The sequence below is a fragment of the Rhynchophorus ferrugineus genome, unplaced genomic scaffold (assembly GCF_030347505.1).
Source record: "Rhynchophorus ferrugineus isolate W39M unplaced genomic scaffold, kcgeb_rfMv2 rfM1, whole genome shotgun sequence".
Lineage (NCBI taxonomy): Eukaryota > Metazoa > Arthropoda > Insecta > Coleoptera > Curculionidae > Rhynchophorus > Rhynchophorus ferrugineus.
The window spans coordinates 31,041,749-31,057,142 of NW_027472580.1; the positions used below are offsets into that span (position 1 = coordinate 31,041,749).

At 30.5% G+C, this 15,394-nt stretch overlaps 1 protein-coding gene across 1 annotated transcript in view; it reads left to right on the forward strand.

Moving 5' to 3' along the window:
- Positions 1-15,244, forward strand: part of LOC143206677 (uncharacterized) — a 209,396-nt gene extending 194,152 nt beyond the window's left edge. Inside the window, exon 4 of the mRNA XM_076419334.1 lies at positions 14,496-15,244. Within this exon, the coding sequence (XP_076275449.1) occupies positions 14,496-14,756 (261 nt within the window). The 3' untranslated portion in view covers positions 14,757-15,244. The remainder of the gene's footprint in view (positions 1-14,495) is intronic.
- The last annotated feature ends 150 nt before the right edge of the window (positions 15,245-15,394 follow it).

Below are 15,394 nucleotides of genomic sequence, written 5' to 3' on the forward strand. Positions count from 1 at the left end.
ATCTTTGTTTCGGTTTTACACTTAAACATATCATTTTTACCGTAACTAGCGTGGTGTGATAAAATAAACTGTTAGTTCCTACTTCCTATAAAAAACTTAAAGTATATTTAAATATAATAACTTTTAATAAGAAATAATTTCTTCGTAAAAACTACAAAATCTATCGTATCGAAGTAAAATTAATAAATGCTGTAAAATATGAACTATGATATTTAAAAAAAAATACCACCAAAGATCTCTAGTTAATTTAAGGCCATCATAGGAAAAACAAGATAAGTCTATCAATTTTTATTTGCCTTTATAATATTATATATTTATAATAGAAAAACATGGTCCCAGGCTTATCCATTTAATATACCCTTAGAAGTATAACTTTTCTATATCTAGTACCAAAACATTTATGATCAGGAAACATGACAAAACAGATCAATTGAAAAGTCTCCGGCCTACCACAGTAAAATAATTTTTTTTAGCAAAATTAGCTTTTTTATTCTACATAATTCCCTTCAAGAGTGATACACTAATTATAGCGACCCTCCAACTTTTGTAGTACGATTGTTCTTTGCTTCAAAATAGGCCTCAGTTTCGGCGATCACTTCTTCATTCGACGAAAATTTCTTCCCAGCCAGCATTCTTTTGAGATCTGAGAACAGGAAATAGTCGCTGATGGTCAGATCTGGAGATTACGGTGGATGAGGAAGCAATTTGAAGCACAATTCATGGATTATCGCCATTGTTTTCAATGACTTGTGACACGGTGCATTGTCTTGGTGAAGCAATATTTTCTTATTCTTCATTCTTCAAATGCAGCCGTTTTTCGGCGATTTTGTCCTTCAAACGGTCCGATAACGCTATGTAATAGTTGCCGTTGATGGTCCTTCCTTTTTTAAGAAAGTCAATGAAAATTATTCCAAAATACAGACGCCATAACCTTGCCAGTCGATTGTTGCCTTTTCCCACGCTTTGGAGCGGGTTCATTGTATGCAGTCCACTCGGATGACAGTCGATTAGACTCCAGAGTAAAACGATGGAGCCATGTTTCATCTATTGTCACATATCGACACAAAATCTCAAGTTTATTACGCTTGATCATCTTCAAACATTGCTCCGAATCATCAACTTGTCGTTGTTTTTGGTAAAAATGAGCTCGCGCGTCACCCACTTTGCATAGAGCTTTCTCATACCCAAATATTCATGAATGATATTATGTACACACATGTTCAGTTGATATCTTTAGAGTGTCTGCTCTTTCATTCAATTTCAATTTACGGTCATTCAAAATCATTTTGTGGAGTTTCTTCGGTGTTAATTTCACCACGTCTAAACTTAGCATACCAATCCTTGATGATTGATTTCTCTATGGCAGTATCCGAAAACTCGGCATCAAACCAAGTTTTTGCTTCAACTGTATTTTAATCAATATTTTATCAACACGCGAAATTCATTTTTATCCATTGTTTTCACAATAACAAAAGTTACTTGAAAATGATCCGACAGCTGTCAAATTTATACACGCATCTTCTGAGGGTTAGGGCTAACTAAAAACAGTCAGGCCGGGGGGCTTTTCAATTGACCTGTTATATTTCTTAATGTCTAAATAATACACACAAAACAGACGAATATATTTTTAGTATCAATTATAATACAATTGCTTTATATATTTAACTGCACATAATTACATATTAATCAATCCAAGGAACATAGGTGGTATAAAATCCTATTAAACTCTCAACTGTGACACCAAGCAAACTGTGATACCTACTGTAAATTTCACAAATTAAACAAAATTAATTTGCAATTTGTATTGTTTCATAGAAATAATAATGAAAAAAATCTCGCTTATTAACGCGTTTCACAATAAGCGCTTAATAAAATTTTAGTTCGCAAAAGCATCTGTACATGATTAACGATCAAAGTTAATTAACATTTAAATTGAATAAATGCTGTATTTACTGATGCGTATATTTTTTTCTACTATACTACGGTTTATTCGTTAAAAGATTAATTATTAATTAAAACATATGACAATTGAAAATTTATGGTATAGCAACGAAAAAAATTGCCGTATATGTTTTACAAAATCTAGGTTTTAACAGGTCCCCGGCCTACCATAGTAAATCATAATTAACTTCAAGGGTGATACACTGATTATAGCGATTATAGCTTCAGCTTTTCGATACCATTTTTGTAGTACGATTTGTCCTTTGCTTCAAAATAGGCCTTACTTTCGGTGATTACCTCTTTATTTGACCAAAATTTCTTTCCAGCGAGCATTCTTTTGAGATCTGAGAACAGGAAATGGTTGCTGGGAGCTAGATCTGGAGAATACGTTGGATGAGGAAACAATTCAAAGCCTAATTCATGGATTTTTGCCATCGTTTTCACTGACTTGTGACACGGTGTATTGTCTTGATGAAGCAGAATTTTCTTTTTCTTCAAATGCAACCGTTTTCCGGCGATTTCGTCCTTCAAATGGTCCAATAACGCTATGTAATAGCTGCTGTCGACGGCCCTTGTTTTTTTAAGGTAGTCCAAAATACAGACGCCATAACCTTGCCAGCTGATTGTTGCGTTTTCCCACGCTTTGGAGCGGGTTCATCGTGTGCAGTCCACTTGGATGACTGTCTATTGGACTTCAGAGTGAAATGATGGAGCCATGTTTCATCCGTTGTCACATATCGACACAAAACTCGGGTTTATTACACTTGATCATATTCAAACACTGCTCCGAAATATCAATTCGTCGTTGTTTTAGGTCAAACGAGAGCTCGCGCGGCACTCACTTTGCACAGAGCTTTCCCATACCCAAATATTCGTGAATGATATGATGTACACGTTTAGTTGATATCTCTAGAGAGTCTTCAATTTCATTCAGTTTTAATTTACGGTCATTCAAAATCATGTGAATTTTTTAAATGTTTTCGTAACTTTGCCCTTCAAAAAGCAATATTTTATCAACACGCGAAATTCCTTTTTATCCATATTTTTTTCACAATAACAAAAGTTGCTTCACTCAAAATGCTATAATTCACAAATTGATGATCCGACAGCTGTCAAATTTATACACGCATCTTTTGGGGCTTAAGACTATCTAAAAAATATATGGATTTAATTCTAGTAGCGCCATCTATGTGTGAGGGCGGGGAGTTTTCAATTGATATGTTATGATATATTTAATATATTGAAATCATTGAACAACTTTTATTACTGTTAGAACTATTTGATACGATAACGATTTTAATGTAATTTCATTATGATTTTAATATAAAAATGTATTAAATTATTTTTATTCTACAAAGGATGTCTTCAATATTTCTGTATTCGAAATAAAAAACAATAAAACGTAAAGTTTATAATATTCTCATCAATATTAATAACCTTTTTAAACATAACATATAATTTCTCCATCACCAAAAATCTTAAAAGGTAAATGTTTAAGCTGAATTCGAAAAAAAAAACAAATCGAGATACGATTTGTGGAAGTTTATTAAAAAAAATTTAAATATATAATTTTACACATCATTTATAAAATGCTATTTACAAATTATGTTGGAGAGCTAACGTTATTAAAACTTCATGTTTTACAGTGGTACATGTTTTCTACAGTTACCCTAATAACTATATTTAAAACAAAAACTTATTAACATTACTCGAAATTTAGTTTAATGTAATAGCTACAAAACATCTGCACATGATTAAGGACTAACAATCGAAAAAAATTAGTTGGCATTCAAGCTACAACAATAATATATTTATTGGAATATACATAATATATTTTCCTGCAATAATAAATGTTCTATTTATGACAATTTAAATTATTAATTACAGTTTATGACCAATTAATATTACTGCGAAAATTAACAAGTATTTATAGAGAACTCGTTTGCATACATTGTGAAAATAAATAATAATTGAGAATTTATTTTCATACTAGATAGCATGTGGTTATATTATATAACTTCATATACTTTATTAATATTTACTTATTAAAGCTACCTAAATGGGTATATTGGTATATCACCTCTTATCAGAGAACTGTCATTTTAATAGATGTAGTATTTTTAGTTAGTGGTACTTATTTACCCAATATTATAATAAAGGGCCTCTAGTAAATTGGTTTCTTATGGGTACTTATTGAATTTATTGCTCTGTTATTTATTTATTGCTGCTATTTATTGCTCTATTCAAATTAATTATATATTTATAGCCCGTCCAATGAAACAGCCAATGCAAGGCATTAAAATTAATGACGTCAGCGCATCGCAATGTCGCCGCGCCAGATTTGACTTTTGGTTTTTTGGTTTGTAACCTCTAATTATATCAATTATTTTAATGTGTTGTATAAAAATCATCGTGGTCCGGTAGATGCCCTGGCGCGCGTCCCCATTGTTAGAAATATTTGAATATTCTCAGTATTGCTTGGGACGTCATGAGTTGGGCTGTATATGTCTTATCTATAGCCAAACTTCCGATATCGAAATAGTCTTCGAGGCGTAAAATATACTCTGTATTATTTATTAAAATAAAGAGTAATGTTCATAAGTTTTATATTAAGCTATATATACGATAAATATGTATATATAGTAAAAATGACTTAAAATAAAATAAGAACATGACATTAATTTACGAAACATTTTAGAGGAGGTAAAAATAAAAATACAGCATAATACTAAATGTTTATATTATATTCATTTATATATTTTAAAATTTAATATTAATTTTAAGTCATAAATTAGATGATATAATACAATACCACAAATGCATTATACAGAAATAAAATTCATAATATACAAATAAAATTAACAACTTTCTTGTAGACATAGTCCTTTATACTTCTAACACTAATTACTAATTAATTACAATACAATACAATAAGTTGCAATAGAAAATTTCCAAATAAAGGCAAGGTAATATATTTTATGGAAAAAGGGCTTACCGTTTAAAAAAACACCACCATAATTAATGAAATCAAGGACTCAAGTACCTAAAAACTCAATGTTGTTAGTATTTTGCGTTTTATTTTAGTATATATATCTTTCAACTATTTGCTGTTATTTCTGCTTAGGTATGCCTTTCTCTTCTTTGATATTTTGACAGATTACTTTTCCTTATCAACAACCATACAGCTGTAGCAAGGATCATTAATTGAAATTATTTAAATATATAATTCCATATTAACTTGTGAAAATTTAATTGTCAAACATCATTCTGGAATTCATATTGGCTACTTGTATTTGCTTCAATATTGAGTCTTATAACATTCTTAACAAAAAAAAAAAAGAACTTAGATAGACAGACTCAAATTAATTTTTCGCCTGTAACCCTTTTTGGCTTATCGTACCCCACCTAAAATTGATTCGTAAGATAATAATCATATCAATAGTTTTAAGGAAAATACTACCTTGATGATGACTTCTTATACAGTGGTATATAAGCTTCTTGACTTCTTGTTTTCTAAGAGATTCTTTAAGCAATTTTTTTTCTTTTGTCGTCCTGTGGCTTCCAACTTCCAAAGCCTCACAAATTCTTAAAATATAGATTAGATTGTTTAACATCTATATTATGGATCCGACAAAGATGCTGCTGAAATTCAGTATTTATGGATAATAAAATCATTGAATTGGAGACACAGAGAAGGCAGATGATCCTTCTTGTTATCGGCTTTAGTTGTGCAGCAAGCTCATGGTGAAATCTTTCTTTCTCTTGCTACTAAGTATGTCATATTACAAACTTGACATATTAATTTACTTCCACTGCAAAATTTAAGTCATTTAATTAATTTATCCTATTTGTAACAACTGAAACTAAACCTACCTTTGACTCTCCATATTTATAATCCTGTTAAAACGCTGAAATGTTAAACTAAAAGGCCTTCTTCTTAAGTAAAAAAGGAACATCACAATATAACTTTCTTTAATAGTTAAACAAATAAATGTCCAACGTTTAATCAAAGCAATACGCTATATTGCCATTTCATTTGAGAAACGCTTGGCTTGAAATACCATGCAGTGTTGCCAAATCTAAGGGCAAGACTATTTATTGTACTAAATACTAAAAAAACCTATCTACTCTATTATTATTTTTTTCAAAACAAAATATAAAAATTAATGTCGTAAAGTCTTCTTAAATATATTATTTTTCTAAAATAAAATACATCCATAAAGCAAATAGCCTAACTGTAAATTTGGCAACATCGACTTTTAGCATTTCGGCTTACGGCGAGTAACCGACGAATATACGAATAGTTCTGAAAGCAGCCGAATCTCCAGACAACGATGATTTTTAATATATACTCCTTTTACGTAGAACAAATTTGAAAAACACCTGTCTCGAGCCTAGAACGAATGTTATATTTTTACAAACCATAAATGGCACTATATGTATGGTATGCATTGGCTGTTTTATTGGAACACTATATTAGTCTGGAGTAATTTCAACCTCCTCAATTTTTTAGCAAATCAAGGATTCTTCGAAACAAATAGTTAGACTGAACAATGCCTACTAATTAGTATAGGAACGCCTTTTATTTTACATCTTCTGTAAAACTATTTTTAATTGTTAACTATCATGTTGCAAATTCACTTGACTGCCTTTTATAGAGTTATAACGACAAATTTTGTTAAATATTCGATATAAACCTATAAACTATTCATTAGAGATAACTTTCATAACAATTTAGTTTGGATTGAATTTTCAATTCACTGCTCTCATACGCTTTTGGTGGTAATCTCAACATCCGTAAGTTTTTGAAACCAACCGACCAACCCAACAGTCAAACAAATTGTTTCAATTAAGACGGCATTATTAAGTACTTGAAAAATGAATGGATTTAACTGAATTATTTTTTTGAATAAATTTATTTTATTTGTATTATATTTTTATTACAATAAGTCCAATAAGGCTCACTGAACAAATTACCTCAACCCGAATAACGACAAAAACTCGAATAGAAGAAGAAAAATAAATTCTTGAGCTAATAACCAATTTTACGATATGACCCTTTAAGTAGATAATTTCGAATTATCTTGGCGAATTTTTTTTAACTCAAGAGGCATAATTTTTCATCGAATAATTAACTCATTGGAGTTTAAGTCCTATCCCTGCTTCTGTTCGGCCGTATATATATATATATATATATATATATATATACATATATATATATATATGTGTGTGTGTGTGTGTGTGTGTGTGTGTTTGTATAAAGTATTTGTAAAGGTGAAAAGGAATCTATTTAAGATATATTTTAAGTTTTATTTAAGTATCATTTTCCTTCCTCAACTAGGATTTTTTCGAACTGAATCTACTGCCCTCTTCGGCCTACCAAATAACCAGTGACTGGCGCGAGGAAGATGATTATCACTTGTCAAAGTTGCGGGGGGCTATGCTTAAGCTACCTAACTAACCTTTTAAGACTAAAATTAATTAAAGAATTGAATTCACAATGCCTGAACTGATGCTTCTGAAACTGATTATTTTATTATTTCATAAAAAATCTATGATACATTCACTGTCGCAATAACATTATCTTCTCCAATTAAATAAATTAAGATGTATTTTAATTACAGTGGATCTCCGTTTATGCTACTTTTTTCTAAAAGTAATAAAGTACAATATAAATAATTGGGCACAAACTTGGAAAATAAAAATTAGGGAAAGTAAATCTGTACACGTGCAGTTCACCTACAAATAGACCGTACAAGCACCAATAACATTAAATAATATTATCATTTCGTATAGCAGCAATGCTAAATATCTCGGAATGAATCTTGATGCAAAACTTCGCTGGAAGGAGCATATATAAGGAAAAAAAGAAAAGAACTGGAATTGAACTATAGGAAAATGTACTGGCTACTTGGAAGAAAATCACAATTATCAGTACATAATAAATTATTATTATATAAGCAAATACTGAAACCTATGTGGACATACTGAGTACAATTATGGGGATGTTCTGCAAAGAGTAACATAAATAAAATTCAAATTTTTCAGAACAAAGTACTATACTATATGACTGATTACCTACATTGAGACCTGCAGATACCCACAGTCAGTCAAAAAATCAAGGGAATTACAAGGAGACATGAGGAAAGACTCCATTCTCACGAGAATATTGATGTATTGCAGCTTTTGGATATCACCAGAACAGGACACAGACTCAAAAGAATAAAACTATCTGATCTTGTGTAGTGAGGTGCATATAATAAAAAATACAGCAGTGACATGTTAAACATTATTTCACCAGAGACTGAGATAGGGCCGATGCGTCCTCCTAGTTATATACCTAGATTTAAGTTATCACAAAGACAAATTGTAGGTTAGTCGGAAACGAATTTGAAAATATTCACCTAAAATAATATGATTGAATATATGACAATTGATACATGATGATATATATATATATATATATATATATATATATATATATATATATATATATATATATATATATATATATATATATGGGTGCACGATAGTAACTTTCAAACTTCCACTTCTTGAAGTTCTACTTTTGTATTTGCATGAATTTACTGGCAAAGTTTCTACCGGATTACGATATGTTTTAGAACTTAACAGAGAGTAGCTCTTTTAACGTGGTTTCCGCAATGTAAATAGTCTGGAAAACTCGAAACGGAAAAACAAGAATAGCTGAAAAAGTTCAGTTTAAAACTGTTTATTTTACCACATTCTGTAGTTTAGGTTTACATGTGTCTCTTTAATGCTATTTGCTATTCGATTTTATAGTCTTTAAACTTGATGTCGGTTTTACTAAATTCAACTTTCCACGTTTCTAAAGAAGTAATGGCGTTTTAGTTACGATTATTCTGAAAAGATCACAACTCTATACATTTTTCAGTTTATTAAATTCGTGATTTCAAGGAAAAGTTCTACAATATAATATAATTAAAATTGTTATTACAACTTTTAGGAGATATTCTTAGCTTCTTGACGACGAAGTTTTATAAACTAAAATTAAACTGACTTTTAAAATTTTTAGGTGCACATTATTTGAAAATATGCGATTATACTGATTCGGGTTAGTTGAAGCAACCAAGATCTAATACGTAATATAAACGTAAAGTAATACTTGTGATACTAATAATAATCTAACTGACTAAACCACAATAACTACATAAAAATTGCTCCTTAAGCATAGAAAGACAAACGAAACAAGTTATTTAAACCTTCATCAATCATTGGTAAATTAATTTTTGAAAGTAATAAACAAATAAATGTTTTAATCAGCCTTGTTCCTCAAACTTAATTCAATTTGTTTATTCCATTTATACTTAAACTCAAATAACCACTCGGCGACATGATATAGTTTTGATACGATCTTAAAATGCTCAAAGAAAATGAAAGAAGGATTTAACTCCCAGTACGGAAACTGAACTTAATCCCCTTGATTACTATGAAAAACGTTAATGCATTTCATTCAAGACAAGATTTGAGGGAGATGAAATGAAAAAATTAATAAAATAAAAATAACAGGTTGGAGAAATAAGAAAGTTGGATTTTTAAAAAAATTAAAATTAATATTTCTAATGTTATGTAATCAATGTAGTTATGCAGTATTAGATGATTCAACTTAAATTGAGAAATATTGGCCTACAAATATTGGTACTTCCACAGTACACCCTCGATCTTGCGTTTTGTTCAAAACTCTTACTATTTATTGGTCATGGTAGTATATTGAAAATTATAAGCACTATTCAGATGATAAAGTCTTCTAGTCCGAATGAAAAAAATAATCCGAATAAAGTTCCGAAATATAGTCTATTGATGAATATATCATCTGAATTGATGACGCAATGTTGCCGCATGAACTCTGAGTTTTAGTATATTTTGACTTTGATATATAACAAAATTCTTATCTACTTAAAATACTTAAACAAAAATGTTATATAATATAATTTATTTTAATATTATAGTACATCTAGTGCATATATTATCGAAAGACTTAAAACTACAATTAATTATACAACCATAATAATGCATAGGTTAGAGTTGTTTTATTATATTTACATTGAATTATTTTTCACACCACCCACGAGGTAGAGTTCTAGGCGCTTTTTTATGTAGAGGTCTCCCCCGAATAATGCAATTTTACTTTCAATAGGGAGCATATTTATCTTTAACGCTTAGTTCGTGTATCCTCCAACACTGTGTTTCCTTGTAAAAATATTTTGATAACACTGTATTTCTCCTTAGTTTGTTATATTAATACATGTCAACATATTTCTGGATAAAACTAGATTTAATCACTGCATTCTCCTTAATGTATTTGCCATATCTGCAAAACAGTTAGTATTATTTTACTCGTTATACATTTTAACCAAACGTTCATGTATATTCTGAACAATAACGCACATGCAGATAAAGCTTCCACATTCTATAATACAATTTCCTACAGTTAAATATTTAGTTGTTTCCTCTTTCATCACCCTGTCTTCGTAATTGTCAGCACTGAATCATAAACCAACATTCGTAAAATTTTATTCAATCACTGTCACTTGCTTCAACAATGCTTCTTTCCATGCATCGGGACAGTTCTGGTTTGAATATCCTTCTCGACGTGAATGTCTATTATAATAACTATTTGCAGTACTCCATATCAACCCAATTGGATTAAATATGCAGTGGTAGGGAGGAAGACGCAATACTCTGTGGCCATAACGTTCAGCAATTTGATCTACCTCTTATCTTTTCTCAGGCTTATTTCTAAAAAAGTAAATTACATGAAATTCAATTAAACTTCATTCAAATTTTATTTATATTTATCGAGTAACAATTTAAAATAGTTCATTCTTTAAAATGGTTTCTTCGAAACTTATTTCATGTACTTTAAGCCATTCCTTAATCGTTGCCTTTGTTAACGCACTTGTGCTACGGCATGGTCATAACAATAACCAATGGTTCCTCCCAACCATTTAAAAGCTAATTTTTAAACCACTGCAAAATCAAGTCCATTTCCCTATTCTACACCAGGAATAAAACCATTCCTGTTTCCAGCATGAGGAACTATATGTCTGCAATTAATTATTAATAAATTTTATAACTAACAAAACCTAATCGATAGTGATTACAATGTATACATTTTTCCATGAAGTTTTGTGTCTTTACATTATATTTATTATCATCTTGCCACGAGTAACTTAATGTACTAATCGGAAAAATCATCTAAATCTAATCTAATCTAATAATAAATCTCATCTAAATATACAAATTGATATTATAATTCTTCCTTGATTTCTTCATAAGCTATTAAAAATTCAATTATTTTAAAGGCAATGTCTGGAAGTTCCATCAACAAACCCTTTCGTAGATTATCTTTACACCACTTAAATCATATTATACCCAACAGTGTATGAAGGGATGTTCTACATCCCTCAAATAGCTTCATATCTTTCAGCTTTTTTTCGATAGTTTCCAGACTAACAATTTTCTCTGAAATAATTATATTAAATTATTTTTCGATTGAAAAGCTACTTCTGATTTTACACATTTCGTATATATTATCTCTGATAGAGCGAACATCAAGCTGATCTTGATTCGCCACCCCTTTCGCGTAAACACGGTTTCTTTTTGGTGAATGTAAGGTTATATTGTTTTTTTATTTTTTGAGATATTTTAGTGACCGTGTCCGTACTAAGATTCCGTGCAGCTGTAACACGCTAAAAAGTATTTTCAATAAAAACCGCGGTGGTTTGAAATGTATTAAAACTAAACATTAAATCAACGTTTGTCAGTTTTTAACCCGTAATTATAATATTTTGAGGAATTTTACAGACCTTTGACAAACAGGCGACTTTTGCAGGCTCAATCAGTTATATGTTCGAACTTGTCAAATAACATTCTATCTCTTTTTAAATACAATAAAATGAGAGGGAAAGTATTGTCTGACTGTAAAACGAATTTACAACTTTCGACAGGCACATATTGATGACGTCACTTTCACTACTGTTTTGAATAGTCTATAGACAGCATAAACAAATTAAAAATACTTGTACACTAACGACTCAACATCTTGTCTTGACTTGTTTTGTTCTGACTTGTAACATGCATGTCTGATACGTTAAACTAAATACACATTTAGCATCTATAGCTTCTTCGACATCAATTCATGTCACATTCTATTATAATATATGCTTTTGGTTGTCTTTTATTTCAACAATCATATGTTCAGTTTCTTCATAGTCGCTCATGTCTTCGTAGTTGCTTCTGTCAAATTCTAATTTGATACGACAACATTGCGACTTGGTGTCCTCATAAACGTTGATAGCGTCACTGGCTGTTTGATTTAATAGACTATAACACTGTTTTCGTATAATATAAACTGCCTCCATGATGTAAATCATGAAATGACTATACTACTACCTATTCATAACCAAAATACGTAGAGGCTGTAATAATTATCTTTCAATTTTCTCCAACTTTCGAGTTTGAATTGAAAATCAATTTGGAATTATTAACATTGGACATTAATTTACCATTTATTCCATGCATTTTAATTATAGAAAAGGTTACCTTCACGTATTTAAATCTGAATATCATTAATTGTTGATAACATTTTCGTTGTTATAAACACAACATTGCAAAAATGTATGTATAGTCAATTCAAAATAGCAGTGACACGAGTGTTAATATATGTCTGTCTAAAGTTTGTCATTTTATTCTATTTAAAAAGACATAGACAGAATTTGTAATGGAATGAGCCCGCAAAAGTTGTCCCTTTGCAAAATGTCTGAAAATTCTTCAAAATATTATAATTACGGGTTATAAAGCGGTAAACGTTGTTTTAACGCTTTGTTTTAATAAATTTGAAATAGCCGCGGTTTTTATTGAAAATATTTTTTGTATGTAATTATATATTGGTACGGACTGGCTCCCTAAAGTATCTCAAAAAATAAAAAACAATATAACCTTAAATTCACCAAAAAGAAACCGTGTTTCTGCGAAACAAGTGACGAATCAAGGCCAATCTTGGTGTTTCAGAGATCAAATATACGAAATGTATAAAACAGTAAGTAGTTTTTTCAATGGAAACATAATTTAACATAATTATTTCAGAGAAAATTATTAGTCTGGAAACTATCCACAAAGATCCAAAAGATATACAGCTATTTGAGAGATGTAGAACATCTGTTCATACGTTGTTGAATAATGTAGGATTTAAGTGGTGTAAAGATAACCCACAAAGGGGTTTAATGGAACTTCCAGAGATTGCTTTTAAAAGAATATAATTTTTAAAAACATATAACAAAATCAAGGAAGAATTATATCAAACTATATATTTAAAAGAGATATGAATATTTCAGAATAGTACATTGGGTTGCTCATGGCAAGATGATAATAAATATAGTGTATAGACAAAAAGGTTCATGGAAAAAGGTAAACATTGGAATAACTATCGATTAAGTTTTTTTAGTCATAACATTTATTAATTGCAGACCTATAATTATTATTAATTGGTATATATAAATGAAATATTTAATTGCATTTTATGTAATTTAGTTTTTTAGAATTAAGCCTCAGAAGATACATAGAAGATCAGATTACTGAATGTTATGTCCACAGAGTATTACAGCTCCCTCGCTATCACTACATTTTTAATCTAATTGAGTTGATATGGGTTATTGCAAATAATTATTACAATAGATATTCAGGTCGAGGAGGATCATCAAACCAAAACTGTCTGGATTTATGGAAAGAGGCTTTGTCGAAAATAACACCTTTGGTTTGTATGAGCTCGATCAGACACATTGAAGAAGGAATTAACAAATGGTAGAACCTTGAGCAGGTTTTTAATAGATTGGAAATAAACAACTTGTTTATTAACTTGACTAGTTTTTCTGAAAGTGGCTGTGATTGAATAAAACTTTTAGAATGTTGGTTTATGATTAAATGCTGACGATTACCAAGACAGGGTCATGAAAGGGGAAACCACTAAAGGTCAGTATACAATTAATATACTTTAGTTGTACGGAATTGTAATATAGAGTGTGAAAGCTTTATGAGCATGTGTGTTATTGTCCAGAATACACATGAACATTTGGTTAATATGTAGTAGAGAAATAACACTGATTGTTTTGCAGATATAGTTCTTTCAAGAAAGATGTATATAGATAGGAACAAGAACTAAGCGTAAAACATAAATATGCTCTCTAATGAAAGTAAAATACATTACTCAGATACAATGTACTAAAACTCAGAGTAGCAGTGGCAACATTGCGACGTTTCCCGTGTCACTGCTATTTTGAATTGACTATATATAACTTATGAAATCAGTTTTTTGTATAAAACTGTATAGTGTATTTTATTTTACGTAAAGAATTAGTAATTTATTAAACCACGACTAAAAATTATATTGTCGCCTTAATTCTGTTCTGATATAATCCAAAACCTTATATCTCCATATCTCACTCATTAGATTTTTCAAAACAGTTTTTTCAATACACAGGCTCGTATCAATGTATATCTTTATTTTCTTATTGCAGATATTCTGTAGAAAGTCCCACGAACGTAAACAACACCAATTCCAACATTACTGCAACAGCGGCCCTTCACCGAATTTTCTCGGCCACACGCCCGACTGCGACTTGGAGCGTCTCTCCGAGAAGTACTGGGGTGAAATTCTGGAGCGCACACTTTCTTCCAGCTCATTGCACGCCTTACAGCGGGCCTGTTCGCCGCCAAGGCTCGACTGCAACGGAGGAATCGAACTGAAAATCATGGACGCAACTGTGCCCGATTTATGAAAGTTGGACAAGACCACGCAAACCTTCGACCTGACCAGCGAAAGTATGGGCAGTTCCGCAGAAACCGCTATCGTATCGAAGTGAATGTGTGGTCTTTTACGTTATTAATTAAGTGAACTTTTAATATTGATCGGATTAATCGATTTTATGATGCACAGATATTTATTCAGTAGTTTTAAAATTGATACTGAGGTGGACATTACTACACCGTTTCCACGAACTATCGCTCCGTGGATATATATACTTACACTTCTTATGGTGGGTACAGACTTGTATCATTCAGCCTAAACAAATATAGAACACTCAAAATGAACATGTTCAAAACGTATTCAAAGTGCAGTGCGCATGATATCTATTTAGAATAGAATACCAATCTTCTAATGGTATAGTTTGGTTCTAAGAAGACCCCCTTCTTTATCTTTAATGTAATTATTTCTAAAAATGTTTTTCATCATTCATTTGAAACATCAACATTTTTATATTTTTGTTGCTCAGTTTTTAAATATGAAATAATGTTTGGCTTACTAATAAATTCTTTTTAGAAATGGTAATCCACAAATATAAACGTGTCATAAAATGTTTTAAACAAATTATAAGTATCATAACTGGTAATAGAAGGAAGAAGTAATGATTGGAAG